Source organism: Macaca fascicularis, chromosome 20 (genome assembly GCF_037993035.2).
Source record: "Macaca fascicularis isolate 582-1 chromosome 20, T2T-MFA8v1.1".
In the NCBI taxonomy this organism is placed as follows: Eukaryota; Metazoa; Chordata; class Mammalia; order Primates; family Cercopithecidae; genus Macaca; species Macaca fascicularis.
Genome location: NC_088394.1, coordinates 27,460,372 through 27,483,376, shown reverse-complemented (window position 1 = coordinate 27,483,376; position 23,005 = coordinate 27,460,372). Strand labels below are relative to the sequence as shown.

General features: G+C 51.7%; 1 protein-coding gene across 2 annotated transcripts; it reads left to right on the top strand.

Annotated features, from left to right (window-relative positions):
• The first annotated feature begins 413 nt into the window (after window positions 1-413).
• Window positions 414-6,395, top strand: LAT (linker for activation of T cells). Of its 2 annotated transcripts, none has more exons than XM_005591537.4 (12): window positions 414-828; window positions 1,025-1,052; window positions 1,155-1,189; window positions 1,437-1,518; window positions 1,665-1,726; window positions 1,820-1,849; window positions 1,937-2,000; window positions 2,074-2,168; window positions 5,101-5,163; window positions 5,348-5,413; window positions 5,507-5,594; window positions 5,762-6,395. In XM_005591537.4, exons 1-11 carry the CDS (start codon window positions 729-731, stop codon window positions 5,584-5,586), a joined length of 705 nt encoding a protein of 234 aa, XP_005591594.1. In that variant the 5' UTR covers window positions 414-728; the 3' UTR covers window positions 5,587-5,594; window positions 5,762-6,395. The 2 variants fall into 2 exon arrangements, with proteins under 2 accessions (XP_005591594.1, XP_005591593.1); XM_005591536.3 differs by having other exon boundaries at window positions 1,662-1,726.
• The last annotated feature ends 16,610 nt before the right edge of the window (window positions 6,396-23,005 follow it).

The window sequence follows — 23,005 nt, the reverse complement described above, 5'->3', positions numbered from 1 at the left end:
CAGTGAGCTGGCTCAGTGTGACTGTGAGTCACGCCCCTGCTTCTCTGGAGCCTGTCCCTTGCCCCGCAGGCCTGGCTGAGGTGGGGGTGGGCACTGCCCTTTGTACCCCAGAATTCCCGCTGTCAGGGCCTCCCTGCTTGCTGCCTCCCCGGGTCCTGGATGTGAAGGCCACGACTGGCAGCTGGCAGGTGGCTGTCCCCATCCGGGGGGGCCAGCAGACCCTTGGTGAGTGCCTGGGGTGGCTGCGGGCCTCCTCCTGCCCCCTCCCCACTGGTGGGGTGGGGTAGGAAGGGGGCGGGTGCAGCCGGCTGAGAGCTTGATGATTTCCTGCCCTCGCCCGGCGCTCACCACAGCTTCCTGCCGCAGGCGGGTGGGAGGGCGGGCACAGGGAGAGGCGGGCGCCGAGGAGGGGCAGGTAGGGCTGGGACGCAGGGGTGGCTGGATCCCCCGACTTCAGCGCAGGCCCTGGTCTGACCACCCTGGGAGCAGGGACTTTCCACAGCCAGCTGGACGCCCACTCAACCCAGTAAAAGAGGGGACCCATCCTGGGAGCCCCGGGGAGGGCACAGCCGCCTCCTCCTGGGCTCCCCCATCACCTGGTGCCTACCTTCCCCCTGCCCCCTGCTGGGCCTGGTCCTCACCCGGTCCTCACCCCATCTTTGTCTGGCCTTGGCTCTGCCCTTGAGGGGCCTGGGGGTGCAGCCGGCCTGCTCCGAGCTCCCCTGCAGATGGAGGAGGCCATCCTTGTCCCCTGCGTGCTGGGGCTCCTGCTGCTGCCCATCCTGGCCGTGTTGATGGCACTGTGTGTGCACTGCCACAGATTGCCAGGTGAGTGGGAAACTGGTGGGGGTACCTGCGGCCCAGGCACACCGACGGGATCCTCATTCCACTCCCAGCCGCTGTGTCTGTCCTGGCTCTGTCCCTGCCTCCGTCCTGATCCCAGCACGTCTGAGAGTCCCTGGACCCCAGCACCTTCTGCCCTAAGCACCCCCTGTTCCTGCCTCACCAGCCCTGTCTTTCCCAGGCTCCTATGACAGCGCATCCTCAGATAGGTGAGTCCGCCCTGGCCGCCCTGGGTCTCCCTCCACATCCCATGGCGGGGCAGGGCTGGGGCTTCTCCCAGCCCCATCCCCAAGCTGTGTCTCCTTTACCAGTTTGTATCCAAGGGGCATCCAGATCAAACGGCCTCGTGAGTACAAGGAGGATCCCCTGCCTCAGGTTCCAGGGAGAGGGTCCCCTGGTGTGGAAGTGAGCGTGAACCTTCAGCCTTCCCCCACCGCCCTGGGGCTGCCCACATGGCCTTGACCTGAGCTGGGAGGAGGGGAGATGGCTCCCCCAGGCCTGTCCAGGGTGCGGGGGTTTCAGGGGCGTAGTCTGTTCTTTGAGGCCTTGACGATGTCTGGAGTCCTTCTTTCAACTTGGTTCTGTGTCCTCAGACACAGTCGCCCCCTGGCCACCTGCCTACCCGCCTGTCACCTCCTACCCACCCCTGAACCAGCCAGACCTGCTCCCCATCCCGTGAGTAGCTGCTCAGCCCTTATCCCTCCAAACTCTACTCTCCACCCCCTCACTTTTTTGGATTGGGGGCCCCTTTCCCTTTTGCAACTGCTGTGACCCCCTGAGTCCCACCTCAGGCATGACCCCTCACCTTTGACTCCCAGAAGATCCCCGCAGCCCCTTGGGGGCTCCCACCGGACGCCATCTTCCAGGCGAGATTCCGATGGTGGTAAGTGTGGGGAAGCACTCAGGAGGCCGGGGCTGGGCAGAAGATAGGCCTGGCCTAAGCTGACTCAGTCTCCCTCTCGCCCTCTTTTTGAAGCCAACAGTGTGGCGAGCTACGAGAACGAGGGTGCGTCTGGGATCCGAGGTGCCTGGGTTGGGTAGGGAGGCTGGGGCCCATCCTGGGCTAGGCTGACCCCTGTGTCGTTACCCCCAGAACCAGCCTGTGAGGATGCGGATGAGGATGAGGATGAGGACGACTATCACAATCCGGGCTACCTGTGAGTGGCCAAGTGGGAGGTGGGAGGTTAGGGCTAGCGGCCTCGCTTACCGGCCCTTTTCACTTCTTTTCAGGGTGGTGCTTCCCGACAGCACTCCGGCCGCTAGCACTGCCGCCCCATCAGCTACTGCACTCAGCACCCCTGGCCTCCGAGACAGTGCCTTCTCCAGTGAGTCAGGCATTTGTTTTTATTATTTAATTTTTTTAGGGATAGGCTGGAGTGCAGTGGTGCCATTGTAGCTCGCTGCAGCCTTGAACTCCTAGGCTCCAGTGATCCTCCCAAGTCAGCTACTCAGCCTCAGCCTCCCAAGTAGCTGAGATTACAGGCGCCTGCCACCACATCTAGCTTATTTAAAACATTTTTTTGTAGAGACAGGGTCTCGCTATGTTGCCCAGGCTGGCCTTAAACTCCTGGGCTCAAGTGATCCTCCCACCTTGGCCTCCCAAAGTGCTGGGATTACAGGTGTGAGCCACCATGCCCGGGCCTGTTCTGATTTTCTTAATTTTCTCTCCTTTTCTATCTCTGTATCCTTTCCTTTTATCATCTGGGAAATTTCCTTGACTTTATTCTTCAACCCTTCCACTGCAATTTTATTTCTGCTATCCAGAAGCTCTTTCTTGTTCTCTGACTGTTCTTTTTTTATAGCCTCTGTTCTTGTTTCACGGAGGCAATACCATCTTGTACATCTCTAAGGATATTAATTAGAGGCTGTCTTATGTGTCTGTGTGTGTTTGTCAGTTTTTTTCTGCTTCCTGCACTGCCCTGTTTCCTTTGAGCTGCTTTTCACCCTTCCTTATGGTCTCATCCTGCCTGTTCACATCCTCTGGGCTTTCCCCAATATCTGACATTCTTTAGATTTCTGTTGCTTTGTTCTCTCTGTGTATACTTGTCCTGGGCTATCACTTCTACACCCTGGCTTTGTTTGCCATCCAAATTCCCAGTTTGCTCTCTCCTGAGCTCCCGACTGTCTATCCAAGTACTTCTTTTCATTCATTCATTCATTCATTCATTCATTCATTCATTCATTCATTCAGCGTTTACTGCGTGCCTCTGCTGGGCTAATGCTATGGATATAACAGTTAAGGAGACAGACTGTCCTGATAAAATAGCTGGCTGGGGCCGGGCGCGGTGGCTCAAGCCTGTAATCCCAGCACTTTGGGAGGCCGAGACGGGTGGATCACAACGTCAGGAGATCGAGACCATCCTGCCTAACACGGTGAAACCCCGTCTCTACTAAAAAATACAAAAAACTAGCCGGGCGAGGTGGCGGGCGCCTGTAGTCCCAGCTACTCGGGAAGCTGAGGCAGGAGAATGGCTTGAACCCGGGAGGCAGAGCTTGCAGTGAGCTGAGATCCGGCCACTGCACTCCAGCCTGGGCGACAGAGCAAGACTCCGTCTCAAAAAAAAAAAAAAAAAAAAAATAGCTGGCTGGGCATGGTGGCTTACTCCTGTAATCCCAGCACTTTGGGAGGCCGAGGCGGGAGGATTGCTTGAGTCCAGGAGTTCAAGACCAGCCTGAGCAACATGGTTAAACCTCATCTTTACAAAACATAAAAAAAAAATTAACCAAGCGTGGTGGCACATGCCTGTAGTCCCAGCTGCTCAGGAGACTGAGATGGGCAGATCACCTGAGCCCGGGAAGCGGAAGTTGCAGTGAGCCGAGATCATGCCACTGTGCTCCAGCCTGGGTAACAGAGTGTTTTAAAAAAAAAAAAAAAAAAAAATAGCTAAGATTCACCGAGGGCCTCCTGCATGCCTTGCTGAGTCTGACATATGTTCACTCACTAACCTCACCGCCCTGGAGCTCCCGGGCCTGCCCTCGCCCTCCTGTGCTCCAATTGTCCCCCTTTGTGTGATGCAGGGTTTATCTGTTTAACAGCACTGTTATGTCACAGGTCCTATTTTACAGAGGAGAAAACTAGGGCACAGAGAGGTTATGTGGTTGGTTAGTACTGGAGCTGGGATTGAACCGGGGCGGTCTTCAAAAACAAACATGAAACACATAAGAGAACCAAATAGGCTGGGCATGGTGGCTCACGCCTGTAATCCCAGCACTTTGGGAGGTGGGTGGATCACCTGAGGTCAGGAGTTCAAGACCGACCTGGCCAACATGGTGAAACCCCGTCTCTACTAAAAATACCAAAATTAGCAGGGCGTGGTGGCGGGCGCCTGTAATCCCAGCTACTCAGGAGGCTGAGGCAAGAGAATTGCTTGAACCGGGAGGCAGAGGTTGCAGTGAGCCAAGATCACACCACTGCCCTCCAGCCCTCTGGGCAACAGAGGGAGACTCCATCTCAAAAACAAATAAATAAATAAAATAAAAGAACCAAATAACCAGGCATGGTAGCTGATACCTGTGATCCCAGGACTTTGGGAGGCTGAGGCGGGTGGGTCACTTGAACCCAGGAGTTCAAGACCAGCCTGGGCAGCATAAGGAGACCCTGTGTCTACAAAAAATCCAAAATTTAGCCTGGCCTGGTAGGAGCTGAGGTGGGAAGATCATCTGAGTCTGGGAGGTCAAGGCTGTGGTGAGCCGAGATTGCGCCACTGCATTCCAGCCTGGGCAACAGAGCGAGACCGTGTCTCAAGAAAAACAAAAACAAACAAAACCCCCAAATAACATGGATGGTGACAGGCGCCATGAGGGGCTGATATGGGAGTGGGACACAGGCAGTGGCTGGCAGGGGGCGGGCGGGGATGGGGGTAAGGGAGGAAGAGGTTCCTGCTGGGCCAAGTGTGTCATGTCCCCTCCACACATGCCACCAAACTCCTACTGCTCCGAGCCATACTCCGTCCCTGTTCCCCAGCCTAGGGGCTGTGCTGGGGCCTGACCCTTCGTGAACCCTCCTCAGTCCCGGTCAAGTGGACCTCCTCCCCCGCTCTCCACAGCCCTCGCCTTGTCTAGGCCACCATCACCATCACCAACACCATCCTTGCCAGCCTGGAGTGCCCGCTCTCCATTCTGTGGGGCTAATGGGGGTGGCTGTGTGGGGAGCCTCTGGGGTCTACTGTTGGGGGTGACTGAGGTTGGGGGTTCTCTGGGAACCTGTGGCCAAGGGTCTCTGGTCACAGTGCTGAGGTGGGGCTGGCTTTCCCACAGTGGAGTCCATTGATGATTACGTGAACGTTCCGGAGAGCGGGGAGAGCGCAGAAGCGTCTCTAGGTGAGTGACCGGTGCTCCTCGGTGCCTGCCCCTGCACCCCGCCACCCCACCATGCTCTCAATGTGACCAGACCCCACCCTGGGACTGCCCACACCCTCTGCCCCCTCTGTCTGGGCCTCCCCCTGCTCTCTTGCCCTCCTGACCCCTTTGCATGGCTGCCCCTCCTTCTGATCTGTCTCCACAGATGGCAGCCGGGAGTATGTGAATGTGTCCCAGGAGCTGCATCCTGGAGCGGCTAAGACTGAGCCTGGTGTGTGCTGCGGGAGGCGCAGGAGCTGGGGTAGCTGCCTTGGGCTTGGGGGGATAGCTTGCAAGCTGGAGACCAACCTCCCCTCCCCTACAGCCGCCCTGAGTTCCCAGAAGGCGGAGGAAGTGGAGGAAGAGGGGGCTCCAGATTACGAGAATCTGCAGGAGCTGAACTGAGGGCCTGGGTGAGAGGCCTGCCCTGTCCCCACCCTGTCCTGGGCCCGCAGCCTCTATTCCCTCCCTCCAGGACCCCTGCCCAACCCTACCTCCGGCTTGTCCCTCTGTCTCTGGGTACCTGCAGATCCCCATCAGCCTCCTGATCCATATCCCTCCCTGCCCTGGTGTGTTTCAGTGGAGGCCGAGTCTGTCCTGGAACCAAGCTTGTCTGGGACGGCTGGAGCTGGACAGCTGGAAGTGGCTCTGGGTTCTCACATGGCGTCCTGCCCTTGCTCCAGCCTGACAACAGCCTGAGAAATCCCCCCGTAACTTATTACCACTTTGCGGTTCGGCCTGTGTCCCCCGAACACTCTGCACCTTCTGACGCAGCCTGACAACAATGACCTGCCCTGGCCCCAGCCCTGCTCTGTGTAATAGAATAAAGGCCTGCGTGTGTCTGTGTTGAGCGTGCATCTGTGTGTGCCCGTGTGTGAGTCTGAATCAGAGATTTGGAGATGTCTGTGTGTGTGTCTGTGTCTGTGTGTGTGTGTCTGTGGGTCTCCATCCTTCATGGGGGCTCAGCCAGGTGCTGTGAGTGACAGCAGACAGTGGCTGGGACACCCCCCTTCTGAATGAGGCCTTCTGACTTGGGCTGGCACTGCTGAGGCTCAGGACACATCGCCCCATGAGACAGTCCCAGGACGCGGCAGCTGCTGGCTGTGACAAGGGTTTCGCCATCCGTAGGCCAAGGGATGGGACCTGATGACCTGGGAGGACTCTCTTAGTTCTTACCTTTTGTGGTTCTCAATAAAACAGAACTTAAAAAATCATCTAAGCAACTGAAAAAGTTAATATGCAGCACAGCACTTTTGAGACTTTGATGGGTAGGTGACTCACCAGCAGACTTTACTGTGGGGTGGGTTCTGACTCAGTTCGCCTAGGACGTGGCCTGCGACTTTGCATTTCTGAGCCGCTCCTGTGTGATTCTGATGCTGCTGGTCTGTGAACCTCATCTTGTGGAGCAAGGGCATGGTGAGCATCTATTGCCTTTACTTGACCGGGATCCATTTCCCTATTTTGGGAATTTCACCCTGGCTTTCCTCCGCGATTCACTCCTTTCCCAGTCTCATTTCATGTAGTTTTAGAGATTGTGTGTGTGTGTTTTTTTTTTTTTTTTTGAAATGGGGTCTCCCTCTGTCACCCAGGCTGGAGTGCAGTGGCACGATCTTGGCTCACTGCAACCTCTACCTCCTGGGTTCAAGCAATTCTCTCGCCTCAGCCTCCTGAGTAGCTGGGATTACAGACCCCCACTACCACACCCGGCTAATTTTTGTATTTTTAGTAGAGATGGGTTTCAGCATGTTGGCTGGGCTGGTCTCAAACTCCTGACCTCAGGTGATCCCACCCACCTCGGCCTCCCAAAGTGCTGGGATTACAGGGGTGAGCCACCGCACCTGGCCTGTTTTTTCTTTTTTGGAAATGAGGTCTCACTCTGTCGCCCAGGCTGGAATGCAGTAATGTAATCATGCCTCAGTGCAGCCTTGAACTCCTGGGCTCAAGTGACCCTCCCAGCTCAGCTTCCTGAGTAGCTGAGACTACAGATGCACACCCCCATGTCCGGCTAATGTTTTATTTTTTGTAGAGATGGGGGTCTCACTGTGTTGCCCAGGCTGGTCTTGAACTCCTGAGCTCAAGTGATCCTCCTGCTTTGGCCTCCCAAAGTGCTGGGATCACAGGCATGAGCCACTGTGCTCAGTGTCTCCCTGGGATTTAAGGTGAATGATCGCATCTGGCCTGGAGATTGTTGAACACATGACCTAGACCTGGGCCTAGGTCACCATCCTTTCCTTGACCATTGCGATTGGCTCAGGTATGGGCATGTGACCCGGCCTGGGCCAATGAGGAGCAGCCCTGGGATCCAGGCGGGAAGTGCTGGGCAAGAGAAGCTCCACCTCTTCCGGGCAGTGATTAAGCTGGATGGATGCAGGCCTGGAGCCACCACTTGGAGAGCCTACCTAGGAATGAAGCCAACGTGGAGGCGAGAGTGGCCCGGAGAGGGACAGAGCCAGCTTCCTAACGGTGTCATTAGAATTCCCGGAACTGGGCCCGGTGTGGTGGCTCCCGCCTGTAATCCCAGCATTTTGGGAGGCCGAGGCGGGTGGATTGCCTGAGGTCAGGAGCTCAAGACCAGCCTGGCCAACATGACGAAACCTCATCTCTACTAAAAATACAAAAATTAGCCAGGTGTGGTGGCGTGTGCCTGTAATCCCAGCTACTCAGGAGGCTGAGGAAGGAGAACCGCTTGAACCTGGGAGGTGGAGGTTGCAGTGAGCCGAGATCGTGCCACTGCACTCCAGCCTGAATGACAGAGTAAGACCGTCTCAAAAAAAAAAAAAGACTCCTGAATCTGGACATACCTGAAGCACTGCGTGGGCCTATAATGGCAGTTTTTCTTCAACCAGCTTTACTTGGGGTATCTGTCACTACAGCCAAAGTTGTTCTATGATGAAAAGTTGTTGGTGGTTCTCTATGGATTCCAAAGGTAATAACGGCGGCTCCATTCAAGGCCAGCCAGGTGCAGTGGCGCATGCCTGTGACAGTGACTCCTCAGGGAGCGCCCATTGCATCGCCATGCTCATTACATGCAGTCGTCATAACCCCTCTATTGTCAGTTACAGTTTAGTGTCCCCATTATGCAGGAGAGGAAACACAGGCTCAGAGAGGTGAAGTGACTTGCCCAAGGGCACACAGCTGAAGAGGTACACCTGGGATTAGATCTGTGGCTGTGGGTCCCGTCGGGTCACTGCTGCTCTGACTGGCAGCCTCCTCGTTCTGATGATGATGATGATGATTTTCTTGAGATGGAGTTTTGCTCTTGTCACCCAGGCTGGAGTGCAGTGGTGCAATCTTGGCTCACTGCAACCTCCGTCTCCTGGGTTGAAGCGATTCTCCTGCCTCAGCCTCCCAAGTAGCTGGGATTATTATTATCATTATTATTGTTTTGAGACAGAGTCTCATTCTGTGGCCCAGGCTGGAGTGCAGTGGCGGGATCTCAGCTCACTGCAACCTCCATCTCATGGGTTCAAATGATTCTCCTGCCTCAGCCTCCCAAGTAGCTGGGATTACAGGCGCCAGACACCCACCATCACGCCCGGCTAATTTTTATATTTTTAGTAGAGATGGGGCTTCGCCATATTGGCCAGGCTGGTCTCAAACTCCTGACCTCAGGTGATCCACCTGCCTCAGCCTCCCAAAGGGCTGGGATTACAGGTGTGAGCCACTGCGCCCGGACTTGTTCTGATTATTATATAAAGTGCTGACTGCCCTGAATGGGGAAGCTCAGAAAAGGCCCAGTTGGAGAAGATGGTGGGAGGGTCTGGGAAGGGGACTGGACAGTCTGGCCATCAACACGTGGAGTTAAATCCTTTTCTTTGGAAGAAATAGACATGAGCAGAGGCACCTTTGTGCCTGGGCTGATAGACGAAGAACAGTTGACCAACAAGGGCTGTTAGTGTAACCAATCTGGCAACATCTGGTGAAGCTGAAGCCATGTGTCTCCATTTACCTAACAAATTCCTGGGTATACACCTTCACCAACTCCAGGCTGGGCTCAGTGGTTCACGCCTGTAACCCCAGCACTTTGGGAGGCTGAGGTGGGCGGATCACTTGAGGTCAGGAGTTTGGCCAACATGGTGAAACCCTGACTCTACTAAAAATACAAAAATTAGCTGGGCTTGGTGGCGGGCGCCTGTAATCCCAGCTACTTGGGAGGCTGAGGCAAGAGAATCACTTGAACCCAGGAGGTGGAGGTTGCAGTGAGCCGAGATCACGCCACTGCACTCCAGCCCGGGTGACAAAGTGAGACTCCGTCTCAAGAAAAAAAATTCCTGGTTATAAACCTTTACCAACTCCAGCACATGGGCCAAAGTGGCAGATACAAGCAGACTGTGGCAGGGCAGCATTGTAATGACCGCAGCTGGAGACAGCTTAGACACCCACTGCTTAAGAGCAGACAGAGAAGTCACAGTGTGGCCAGGCATGGTGGCTCACATCTGTAATCCCAGCACTTTGGGAGGCCAACGTGAGTGGATCACCTGAGGTCAGGAGTTCAAGACCAGCCTGGCCAACATAGTGAAACCCAGTCTCTACTAAAAATACAAAAATTAGCTGGGTGTGGTGGCGGGAGCCTGTAGTCTGAGCTACTTGGAAGGCTGAGGCAGGAGAATTGCTTGAATCTGGGAGGTGGAGGTTAAGTGAGCTAAGACTGTGCCATTGCACTCCAGCCTGGGCGATAAGAGGGAAACTCCATCTCAAAAAAAAAAAAAAAAAAAAAAAAAAAAGAAAGAAGGAAGGAAGGAAAGAAAGAAAAATCGCAGTACAGTCAGATGACAGCTGCCCAGCAGCTGATAAAATGAGGGAACTGCAGGCCAGGCACAGTGACTCATGCCTGTAATCCCAGTACTTTGGGAGGCCGAGGCGGGCGGATCACCTGAGGTTAGGAGTTCGAGACCAGCCTGGTTAACATGGCGAAACCCCATCTCTACTAAAATTACAAAAATTAGCTGGATGTGGTGGTGCACGCCTGTATTCCTAGCTACTTGGGTGACTGAGGGAGAAGAATCGCTAAACCTGGGAGGCGAAGGTTGCAGTGAGCTGAGATTGTGCCACTGCACTCCCGCCTGGGTGATAGAGACTTTGACTCAAAAAATAAAAATAAAAAAAAAATGAAGGAACTGCAGCCAGGCCTATCACCACTGATGGATATCACCAACAGATTGTGGTGATATCACACATAGCAAACAAAACACACAAAGCAAGTCACGCATGTAAAGTTAAAAACATGTACATGAGACAGGGCGTGGTGGCTCACGCCTGTAATCCCAGCACTTTGAGAGGCCAAGGTGAGAGGATCATTTGAGTCCAGAAGTTTAAGACCAGTCTGGGCAACATAGTGAAAGCCTATATATATATAGGGTTGAACCCAGGAGGCGGAGGTTGCAGTAAGCCAAGATTGCACTACTGCACTCCAGCCTGGGCAACAGGGTGAGACTCCATCTCAAAAAAAAAAAAAAATCCTGGTTATAAATCTCTACCAACTCCAGGACGTGGGCCAAAGTGGCAGGTACGAGCAGACTGTGACAGTGCAGCATTGTAATGACTGCAGCTGGAGACAGCTGACACCCACCACTTAAGAGCAGACAGAGAAGTCGCAGTGTGGCCGGGCGTGGTGGCTCATGCGTGTAATTCCAGCACTTTGGGAGGCTGAGGCGGGTTGTATGTATGTGTATTATACATATTATATATTATATATAACACATATATACACACATATATACATATACACACACATATATACATATGTACACATATATACATATATATGCGTGTGTGTGTGTGTGTGTGTGTGTGTGTATATACATACACAACCATTTACATGATTACACCACTGCAGTGCAGCCTGGGTGACAGAGACCTGTCTCAAAAAAAACCAAAAACCAAAAAACCCTATGTACAAATGCTGTATATTGTTCAGGGATGTGCATTCATGTAAAAGTATCAAGATAGCACCAGGCGCCAGAGTTGGCTCACGCCTGTAATCCCAGCACTTTGGGAGGCCGAGGCAGGCGGATCACCTGAGGTCAGGAGTTCGAGACCAGCCTGAGCAACATGGAGAAACCCTGTCTCTACTAAAAATACAAAATTAGCCAGGGGTGGTGGCGCATGCCTGTAATCCCAGCTACTCAGGAGGCTGAGGCAGGAGAATTGCTTGAACCCAGAAGGTGGAGGTTGCAGTGAGCTGAGATGGTGCCATTGTACTCCAGCCTGGGCAATAAGAGCGAAACTCCATCTCAAATAAAGAAAAAAGTATCGGCCGGGCGCGGTGGCTCAAGCCTGTAATCCCAGCACTTTGGGAGGCCGAGGCGGGCGGATCACGAGGTCAGGAGATTGAGACCATCCTGGCTAACACGGTGAAACCCCGTCTCTACTAAAAATACAAAAAAGAAATTAGCCGGGCATGGTGGCGGGCGCCTGTAGTCCCAGCTACTCCGGAGGCTGAGGCAGGAGAATGGCATGAACCCGGGAGGCGGAGCTTGCAGTGAGCCGAGATCGTGCCACTGCACTCCAGTCTGGGCGACAGAGCTAGACTCCGTCTCAAAAAAAAAAAAAAAAAAAAGAAAAAAGTATCAAGACAGGCGTAGGAGTGAGGAATTCCCAATTCAGGACAGTGGTCACCCTGGGTGGAGGCAGAGGCAGAGGCAGGAGACTGGGGACAAGTTCGAGGAAGGCTTCAGTGAGATATACAATGTTCTATTCTTTTTTTTTTTTTTTTTTGAGACAGAATCTCATTCTGTCATCCAGGCTGGAATGCAGTGGCGTGATCTCGGCTCACTGCAAACTCCGCCTCCTGGGTTCAAACGATTCTCATGCCTCAGCCTCCCGAGTAGCTGGGGTCACAGGTGTGCACCACCATGCCAGGTTAATTTTTGCATTTTTAGTAGAGATGAGGTTTCACCATGTTGGCCATGCTGGTCTCGAACTCCTGGCCTGCAGTGATCCACCAGCTTTGGCCTTCCAAAGTGCTGGGATTATAGGCATAAGCCGCCTTGCCCAGTCGCATTATTATTATTATTATTATTTTGAGATAGGGTCTCATTCTGTGGCCCAGGCTGGAGTGCAGTGGCACAGTCTCGGCTCACTGCAACCTCCACCTCTCAGGCTCAAGCGATCCTTCCACCTTAGCCCAAGTAGCAGGGACTACAGGCATGCACCACCATGCCCACTTAATTATTTGTATTTTCCGTAAAGGTGGAGTCTCACCATATTGCCCAGGCTGGTCTTGAACTCCTGAGCTCAAGCAATCCACCTGCCTTGGCCTCCAAAAGTGCCAGGATTCCAGGCGTGAGCCACTGTGCTCGGCCAGACACAGTGTTCTCTCTCTCTCTTTTTTTTTGAAATGGAGTCTCCCTCTGTAGCCCAGCCTGGAGTGCAGTAGCATTGTCCCGGCTCACTGCAACCTCCACTTCCCGAGTTCAAGCGATTCTCCTGCCTCAGCCTCCCGAGTAGCTGGGATTACAGGCGCCTGCCATCACACCCGGCTAATTTTTGTATTTGGTTGTATTTGTAGTAGAGACGGGGTTTCACCACGTTGGCCAGGCTGGTCTCAGACTCCTGACCTCGTGATATGCCCGCCTCGGCCTCCCAAGGTGCTGGGATTCCAGGTGTGAACCACCGCGCCTGGCCAAAACACAGTTTTCTTTAAGTGTCTGCAGATCTGAATGATTTCATAATAACCAAGCGAGATCAAGGCCCAAGGAGGGGATGAACTGGGGTGGAAGGGTGGGGCATAAACAGCTTTAGGAGACAGTGAACAGTGGGCCAGGCGTCACTAGCTGGTTTGTGCCAAGTGGATACATTGCATATGGCATTCCAGGCCTCAGGAAGCGCATCCCCAAAGGCCCTGCAGTGTGTTTGAGGAATTGAGAGAAGTTCCCATGTTATGGGGTTCGAGAAAGCACCACTTTGGGAAACTGAGGCAGGAGGCTTTCTTGAGCCTGAGAGTTGAAGGCTGCAGTGAGCTATGATTGTGCCATTGCACCCAAGTCTGGGTGAAAGAGTGACTCTGTCTCAGAAAAACAAAAACAAAAAACAGAAAACAGACTCTATCCCGAGACCCATGAGCTGCCCTGGAGGCTTTGGAGCAGAGGATAACATGAGATTTGGGTCTAGCAAATATCCCTGGCTTGGTTCATGTGGAGGATGGATGGCAAGAGTGGTTAGACTACAGGCAGGGAGACGGTGGAATAATCCATGTTGGAATAAACTGAGTGAGACAAGGTGGTGGGCTGGTTAACGAAGGGGCAGGGGCCATGGAGAGGAGTGATAGAATCAGGAGATGTTTGGGAGGTGGAGTCATGGGAGCATGGTGGGCTGTGCCACACAGGGAGGGCCCACGAGACTCTGGTTGTTGCCTTGGTGGAGGGGTGTGAGGGCCTTCTTCAAGGTGCTAAGCAGTTTCCCAGCTGTGTTTCTTGGACCCAGTCAGGGGATGTGGCTTTCATCAGCCAATGAACCAGGCAGAACAAACAGAGCAACCACTGCAATGAGATCTCCGGGACTGGGGCAGGGATTTCTTGGCGCATTGGGATGGTCGGTGGGGAGACTCCCTACGGATGGAAGCTGCAGAGCAGAAAGACACCTCCCTTCCCTTCCATTTTCCTTTCCCTTTCTCCCTTTTTTCTCCCTTTCTCCCTTTCTTCTCTTCTCTCTTTCTCCTGCCCTTCCTCCCTCTCTCTCTCCCTCCCTCTCTCCCTCCCTCCTCTCCCCTCCCTTCCCTCCCTCCCTCCTTTCCTTCCTTCCTTCCTTCCTTCCTTCCTTCCTTCCTCCCTCCCTCCCTCCTTTCCTTCCTTCCTTCCTTCTTTCCTTCCTTCCTTCCTTCCTTCCTCCCTCCCTCCTTTCCTTCCTTCCTTCCTTTTTTCTTTTTTCTTTCTTTCTCTTTCTTCTTTCTCTCTCTTTCTTCTTTCCCTCCCTCCTTCCCTCCCTCCCTTCCTCCCTCCCTCCCTCCCTCCCTCCCTCCTTTCCTTCCTTCCTTTTTTCTTTTTTCTTTCTTTCTCTTTCTTCTTTCTCTCTCTTTCTTCTTTCCCTCCCCCTCTCCCTCCCTCCCTCCCTCCCTCCCTCCCTTCCTTCCTTCCTTCCTTCCTTCCTTCCTTCCTTCCTTCCTTCATTCCTTCCTTCCTTCCTTCCTCTCTTTCCTTCTTTCTTTTCTTTCTCTCTTTCTTTCATTCTTTCTTCCTCTTTCTTCTTTCTCTTTCTTCTTTCCCTCTCTCCCTCCCTCCCTCCCTCCCTTCCTTCCTTCTTTTTTTTTTTTTTTTTTGAGATGGGGTCTCCCTCTGTCACCCAGGCTGGAGTGCAGTGGCAAGATCATAGCTTCCTGCAGCCTCGAACTCTTGAGCTCAAGTGATCCTCCCACCTCAGCCTCCTGAGTAGCTGGCACTAGAGGTGAGCACCACCACACTTGGATAATTTTAAATGTTTTTAATAGAGATGGGTGCTCACTATGTTGCACAGGCTGGTCTTGAACTCTTGGGCTCAGGTGATCCTCTTGCCTTGGTTTCCCAAAGTGCTGGGATTACAGGTGTGAGCCATTGTGCCCAGCCCAGATATATATTTTTCTTTAACTCTGGTGTTATATAGAAAATGTAGCTTTAGTGATGAGAGAGAAAGCTTTTTTCTGGAATTGCTTTGGGAAGACATCTCTATGCTGGTAAAAACTATTAGGCAGTAACAGCCATCTTGATTTGGCGGTCTCCCAGAAGCAGACCTTGAGATGAGGGTCCCAGTGCAAGTGGTTTATTTGGGAGGTGGTCCCAGAAAACAATGGTAGTGGGTGGGGAACTGAAGCAGGAAATAGAAGGCCACCAACACAGAGTGCATTATAAAGCCAGATACTACTGTGGGCAACTAGAGTCCAGGGCTGTAGGGAACACTGGGGGCTGGTGTGGAGTCCTCCTGCTTGGAGGAGGGAGCTGGGGTATTTATACTTCCTCTTCCGGAAGTTACTAGTTGAGGGCTGCTCCTGGGGTTGGATGGGGGGTGTTAATTTTTCAAACTTCTGGCCTGCCACTCACACAGGCATAGTGGGCTCTAGTGGCCAGGGCAAGCTCTCAGGCAAAGGAAGGCAGAGGATGGCAGCTGGGGCTCTGTCATGGTGAGGAGGGCAGCTGCCAACAAGTCAGTCACAGTGACTTCAATAGCTCTGACTCACTGTGTTGTTGAGGGCAGTTTTTCCCAAAATGCATTGTGTGGCCCATGAGTCCCATGAGGAACTTCTCAAGAAACGCTTCAGGGTCAGAAGAATTTGAGAAAAGCAGCATTCTTTATTTATTTATTTTTAAATTTTTTATACAGACGAGGTCTCGCTATGTTGCCCAGGCTGGTCTTTAATGCCTGGGCTCAAGCAGTCTTCCTGCCTCAGCCTCCCAAAGTGCTGGGATTACAGGTGTGAGCCACTGCACCTGGGCATAATAGCCCCTCTCAGAGTCAACAGCGTTGAGGAATCCCATGATGTGTGTCTTTATTTCTTTTTGCCTAATCTGGTATTTCCCAAATTTATCTGACTTCAGAATTTTTTTTTAAGTTATTTTTTATTTTTTATTATTTTGAGATGGAGTTTCACTCTTGTTGCCCAGGCTGGAGTCAGTGGCGTGATCTTGGCTCATGGCAACCTCTGCCTCCTGGCAAGCGATTCTCCTCCCTCAGCCTCCCGAGTAGCTGGGACTACAAGGGTGTGCCACCACGCCAGGCTAATTTTTGTAATTTTTTTTTTTTTAGTAGAGATGGGGTTTCACCATATTGGCCAGGCTGGTCTCGAACTCTTGAGCGCGTGATCCGCCCGCCTCGGCCTTCCAAAGTGCTGGGATTACAGGTGAGAGCCACCGCACCTGGCCCACTGGGAACCATTTCTCTTTGATGACGCAATTGAAGGCCCCTCTCTGTGCCCAGGCCAACTTCAGCCAGATTTTCTGTCACTTGTAGAAAAATATTCCTAAATGATAACCATAGATACTCTTATTTCCATCACATTCCAACCACTATCAGGGCATCTTGGGCTGCTGATGTAATCCCTGGGGGCCCAGGGATTCTAATTAAAAGAAAATATTCAGGCCGGGTGCGGTGGCTCATGCCTGTCATCTCAGCACTTGGGAGGCTAAGGCAGGTGTATCACCTGAGGTCAGGAGTTTGAGACCAGCCTGGACAAATGGTGAAAGCCCGTCTGTACTAAAAATTAAAAAATTAGCTGTGTTTGGTGGCGGGCGCCTGTAATCCCAGCTACTCAGGAGGCTGAGGCAGGAGAATCGCTTGAACCTGGGAGGCAGAGGTTGCAGTGATTGTGCCATTGCACTCCAGACTGGGCAACAAGGGTGATACTCTGTCTCAAAAAAAAAAAAAAAAAAAAAGAAAAAGAAAAAGAAAAAAGAAAAAAAAATTCAGTCTGGGCGTGGTGGCTCACGCCTGTAATCCTAGCACTTTGAGAGGCCAAGGCGGGCAGATCAGCTGAGGTCAGCCTGGCCAACATGGTAAGACCCCATCTCTACTAAAAATACAAAAACTGGCTAGGCATGGTGGCGGATGCCTGTAATTCCAGCTACTCAGGAGGCTGAGGCAAGAGAATCCCTGAACTCAGGAGGTGGAGGTTGCAGTGAGCCGAGATCATGCTTCTGCATTCCAGCCTGGGTGACAGATCGGAGCTCTGTCTAAAAAAAAATATATATATATATATACACACACACACACACATATATATATATATAGTCTTGCTCTGTCACCCAGGCTGGAGTGCAGTGGCATGATCATAGCTCACTGCAGCCTTGAACTCCTGGGCTCAAGCCATCCTCCCACCCTAGCTTCCCAAGCAGCTGGGCTGCAGGTGTGTGCCACAATGCCCAGCTAATTTTAATTTTATTTTTAATTTTTGTAGAGACGGGATCTCATTGTGTTGCCCAGGCTGGTCTCAAACTCCTGGCCTCAATCAAGCCTCCTATCTTGGCTTCCCAAAGTGCTGGGATCATAGGCATGAGCCACCGTGCCCAGCCTCACACTTACTGTTTCACTGAGTCTCACAACACCCTTGTCTGTAAGGTATAAGGAACCCCGTTATGTGGAAAATGAAACAGGCTCAGAGAGGTTAATTTTTTCTTTTTTTTTGAGACAGAGTCTCTCTGTTGCCCAGGCTGGAGTGCAGTGGCATGATCTCGGCTCACTGCAACCTCTGCCTCCCAGGTTCAAGCGAGTAGCTGGGACTACAGGTGTGCTCCACCACACCCAGCTAATTTTTTTGTATTTTTAGTAGAGATGGGGTTTCACCATCTCTACTACAGGTGGGTGCCTGTAATCCCAGCTACTTGGGAGGCTGAGGCATGAGAATCAGTTGAACCTGGGAGGCGGAGGTTGCAATGAGCCGATATTGCACCACTGCACTCCAACCTGGGATATAGAGTGAGACTCAGTCTCCAAAAAAAAAAAAAAAAAAAAAAAAAAAGAGAGAGAGAGAATCATGGCCCCTCGGTCAATTTCCAGACTTGAGCCAGTTTACAGACCCAGAACCCCTTGAATGAAGGGAGGCCGTGTCCGCTTGAGGAAGGACCCCACTAGACTACCAACAATTTATGCTGTTAATCTTTCTCCCATCCTTCTGTAGGGAGACCTCCGGGCTCTTACCAGGGTAGCTGATTCAGAGAGTACAGGACGCTGACTCTGAGCTGACATTGATTCCAGGGGACCCAAAACATCATTGTGGGTCTGCAGGTAGAGTAGGGGCTAATGGAGGTCAGGTAATCAATGGAGTTTTAGCTCAGTTCTGACTTACAGTGGATCCAGGGATCCCTGGACTCACCCTGTGGTCATTTCCCCAGTGCCAGAATGCGTCACTGGCACAGACATTATACTTAGCATACTTGCCATACTTAGCAGCTGGCAGAATCACCACACTGGCTCCCTGACTGGTAAGGTAAGTACTATTATGGTGAGAAAGGCCAAAAGGAAGCCATTAGAGCTGCCTCTACCTAGAAAAATAGTAAGTAAAAAACAATATCGCATCTCTGGAGGGACTGCAGAGATTAGTGCCACCATCAAGGACTTGAAAGACACAGGGGTGTTGATTCCCACCACATTTCTGTTCAACTCTCCTATTTGGCCTGTGCAGAAGACAGATAGATCTTGGAGAATGACCGTGGATCGTCGTAAGCTTAAGCAAGCAGTCACTCCAGTTGCAGCTGCTGGACCAGATGTGGTTTCATTGCTTGAGCAAATTAACACATCTCCTGGTACCTTGTATGCAGCCACTGGCTTGGCAAATGCCTTTTTCTCCATTCCTGTCCATATGGCCCACCAGAAGCAATTTGCCTTCAGTTGGCAAGGCCAGCAATATGTCTTTTTTTTTTTTTTTTTTGAGACAGAGTCTCGCTCTGTCACCCAGGCTGGAGTGCAGTGGCGCCATCTCGGCTCACTGCAAGCTCCGCCTCCCGGGTTCACGCCATTCTCCGCCTCAGCCTCCCGAGTAGCTGGGACTACAGGCGCCCGCCACCATGCCCAGCTAATTTTTTTGCATTTTTAGTAGAGACGGGGTTTTACCGTGTTAGCCAGGATGGTCTCGATCTCCTGACCTCGTGATCCACCCGCCTCGGCCTCCCAAAGTGCTGGGATTACAGGCTTGAGCCACCGCGCCCGGCCCAGCAATATATCTTCACTGTCCTACATCAGGGGTTATCAACTCTCTGGCTTTGTGTCATAATCTTATTCGGAGAGACCTTAATAGCTTTTCCCCTCCACAGGATATCACACTGCTCCGTTATACTGATGACATTATGCTGACTGGATCCAGTGAGCAAGGAGTAGCAAACACACTGAACGTATTGGTGAGAATTTGTGTGCCAGGGGATGGGAAATAAATCTGATTAAAATTCACAGACCTTCTACCTCAGTAAAATGTCTAGGGGGGTGGGGCCTGTCAAGATAGTCCTTCTAAGGTGAAGGATAAGTGGCTGCATTTGGCCGCTCCTACAATCAAGAAAGAGGCTCAATGCCTAGTTGGCCTATTTGGATTTGGGAGGAGACACATTCTTCATTTGGGTGTGTTACTCTGGCCCATTTATCAAGCGACCTGAAAGGCTGCCCGTTTTGAGTGGGGTCCAGAACAGGAGAAGGCTCTGCAACAGGTCCAGGCTGCTGTGCAAGCTGCTCTGCCACTTGGGCCATATGACCCAGCAGACCCAGTGGTGCTTGAGGTGTCAGTGGCAGATAGGGATGCTGTCTGGAGCCTTTGGCAGGCCTGCATAGGTGAATCACAGCAGAGGCCTCTAGGATTCTGGAGCAAGGCCCTGCCGTCTTCTGCAGATAACTAGTCTCCTTTTGAGAGACAGCTCTTGGCCTGTTACAGAGCTCTGGTGGAAACTGAATGTTTGATTATGGGTCGTCCATTCACCATGTAGCCTGAACTGCCTGTCGTGAACTGGGTGTTTTCTGACCCGTCTAGCCATAAAGTGGGTCATGCACAGCAGCATTCCATCATCAAATGGGGTGGTACATACGTGATTGGGCTTGAGCAGGTCCTGAAGGCACAAGTAAGTTCCCTGAGGAAGTGGCTCAAATGCCCACGGTCTGCACTCCTGCGACCCTGCCTTCCCTTCCCCAGCCTGCACTGATGGCCTCATGGGGAGTTCCCTATGATCAGTTAACAAAGAAAGAGAAGACTAGGGCCTGGTTCATGGATGGTTCTGCATGATATGCAGGCACCACCCGACAGTGGACAGCTGCAGCACTACAGCCCCTTTCCAGGACATCCCTGGAGGACAGCGGTGAAGAGAAATCTTCCCGGTGTACATGAGCAGTGTACATGGCTGTGCACTTTGCATGGAAGGAGAAATGGCCAGATGTGCGATTATGTACTGATTCATGGACTGTAGCCAGTGGTTTGACTGGATGGTCAGGGTCTTGGAAGAAGCATGATTAGAAAGTTGGTGATAAAGAAATTTAGGGAAGAGGTATGTGGATGGACCTCTCTGAGGGGTCGAAGACCATGAAGATATTTGTATCCCATGTGAGTGCTCACCAATGGGTGACCTCAGCAGAGGAGGATTTTAATAATCAGGTGAACAGGATGACTTGTTCTGCAGACACCACTCAGCCTCTTTCCCCAGCCACCCCTGTCATCATCCAATGGGTGCATTAACTAAATGGCCATGGTGGCAGGGATGGAGGTTAGCCATGGGCTCAGCAACATGGACTTCCACTCCCCAAGACTGACCTGGCTATGGCCACTGCCCAATGCCCAATTTGCCAGCAGCTGAGACCAACACTGAGCCCTCGATATGGCACCATTCCTCGGGGTGACCAGTCAGCTACTTGGTGGCAGGTTGATTATATTGGGCTTCTTCCATCATGGAAAGGGCAGAGGTTTGTCCTCACTGGAAGAGACACTTACTCTGGATATTGGTTTGCCTATCCTGCATGTGATGCTTCTGCTACGACTACGATTTGTGGACTCATGGAATGAATGCCTCATCCACCATCATCGTATTTCACATAGCATTGCCTCAGACCAAGGCACTCACTTTACGGCTAAAGAAGTGCAGCAGTGGACTCCTGCTCATAGAATTCACTGGTCTTACCATGTTCCCTGTTATCCTGAAGCAGCTGGATTGATAGAACGGTGGAATGGCCTTTGAAGTCTCAATTACAATGCCAACTAGTTGACAATACTTTGCAGGGCTGGGGTAAAGTTCTCCAGAAGGCCGAGTATTCGCTGAATCAGCATCCAATATATGGTACTGTTTCTCCCATCGCCAGGATTCACCGGTCCAGGAATCAAGGGGTGGAAGTGGAAGTGGCACCACTCACCATCAACCCTAGTGATCCGTGAGCAACATTTTTGCTTCCTGTTCCCACTACATTATGTTCCGCTGACCTAGAGGTCTTAGTTCCAGAGGGAGGAACACTGCCACCAGGAGACCCAACGATTCCATTAAACTGAAAGTTAAGATTGCCACCTGGACACTTCGGGCTCCTCCTACCTTTGAGTCAACAGGCTAAGAAGAAGGGAGTTACAGTGTTGGCTGGGGTGATTGACTGGACTATCAAGATGAAATCAGTCTACCACTCCACAATAGCGGTAAGGAAGAGTATGCGTGGAATACAGGAGATCTGTAGGGCACCTGTTAATAGTACCACGATCTGTGATTAAATTCAATGGGAAACTACAATAGCCCAATCCAGGCAGGACTACAAATGGCCCAGACCCTTCAGGAATGAAAGTTTGGGCCACTCCACCAGGTAAAAAACCACAACTTGCTGAGGTGTTTGTAAAAGGCAAAGGGAATACAGAATGGGTAGTAGAAGAAGGTAGTCATCAATACCAGCTACGACCGCATGACCAGTTGCAGAAACGAGGACTGTAATTGTCATGAGTATTTCCTCGTTATTTTGTTAAGTACATGTTTGTGCATCTATACACTAAGAAAATATCTTCATTTTATTTCCTTTATCATGTGACATAAGATTTATTGACCTCATGTCAGCATTTATGTGCTGCTAACTTTATGTAATAGCATTTAGGCTAAGGATTGGTGTACTTCCGGTTGTATGAAGGATAGCTGTATTATGTTAGATGTAATTATGAACTTTTTTTTTTTTTTTTTTGGAGACAGAGTCTCGCCCTATCCCCCAGGCTGGAGTGTAGTGGTGTGATCTCGGCTCATTGCAACCTCTGCCTCCTGGGTTCAAGCCATTCTCCTGCCTCAACCTCCCGAGTAGCTGGGATTACAGGCACGCGCCACCACGCCCAGGAAATTTTTGTATTTTTAGTAGAGACGGGATTTCGCCATGTTGGCCAGGCTGGCCTAGAACTCCTGACTTCAGGTGATCTACCCGCCTCGGCCTCCCAAAGTCCTGGGATTACAGGCCTGAGCCACCATGCCTGGCCCATTATTATCTTTATTTGAAAATTACATATGATTTCAGGAGATGTATATGGGTTCAAATTGACAAGGGGTGGACTTGTGATAGTTAATATTGAGTGTCAACTTGATTGGATTGAAGGATGCAAAGTATTGATCCTGGATGTGTCTGTGAGGGTGTTGCCAAAGGAGATTAGTATTTGAGTCAGTGGACTGAAAGAGGCAGATCCACCCTCAATCTGGGTAGGCACCATCTAATCAGCTGCCAGTGTAGCTAGGATAAAGCAGGCAGGGCTGGGCTCATACCTGCAATCCCAGCACTTTGGGAGGCCGAGGCGGGTGGGATCCACCTGAGTTCAGGAGTTTGAGACCAGCCTGGTCAACATGGTGAAACCTGGTCTCTACTAAAAATACAAAAATCAGCGGGTGTGGTGGTGGGTGCCTGAAATCCCAGCTACTCGGGAGGCTGAGGCAGGAGAATCGCTTGAACCTGAGAGGTGGAGGTTGCAGTGAGCCGAGATGGCGTCATTGCACTCTAGCCTGGGTGACAGAGTAAGACTCTGTCTCAAAAAAACAAAAAGAAAACAACAACAACAAAAAAAGCAGGCAGAAGAAGTTGGAAAGAGCAGACTTGCTGAGTCTTTTGGCCTTCCTCTTTCCCCTGTGCTTCCTGCCCCCAAACATTGAACTCCAAGTTCTTCAGCTTTTGGACTCTTGGACTTACACCAGTAGTTTGCCAGGGGCTCTTGGGCCTTCAGCCACAGACTAAAGTCTGCACTGTCAGCTTCCCTAATTTTGAGGTTTTGGAACTTGGACTGGCTTCCCGGTTCCTCAGCTTGCAGACGGCCTATTGTGGGACCTCACTTATTATCGTGTGAGCCAATTCTCCTAATAAACTCCCCTTCAAATATTTATCTGTCTTATTAGTCCTGTCTCTCTCGTGAACCCTAATACAGAGGTCCTGGATCCACTTGTTCCTGAAGCGGGATCCG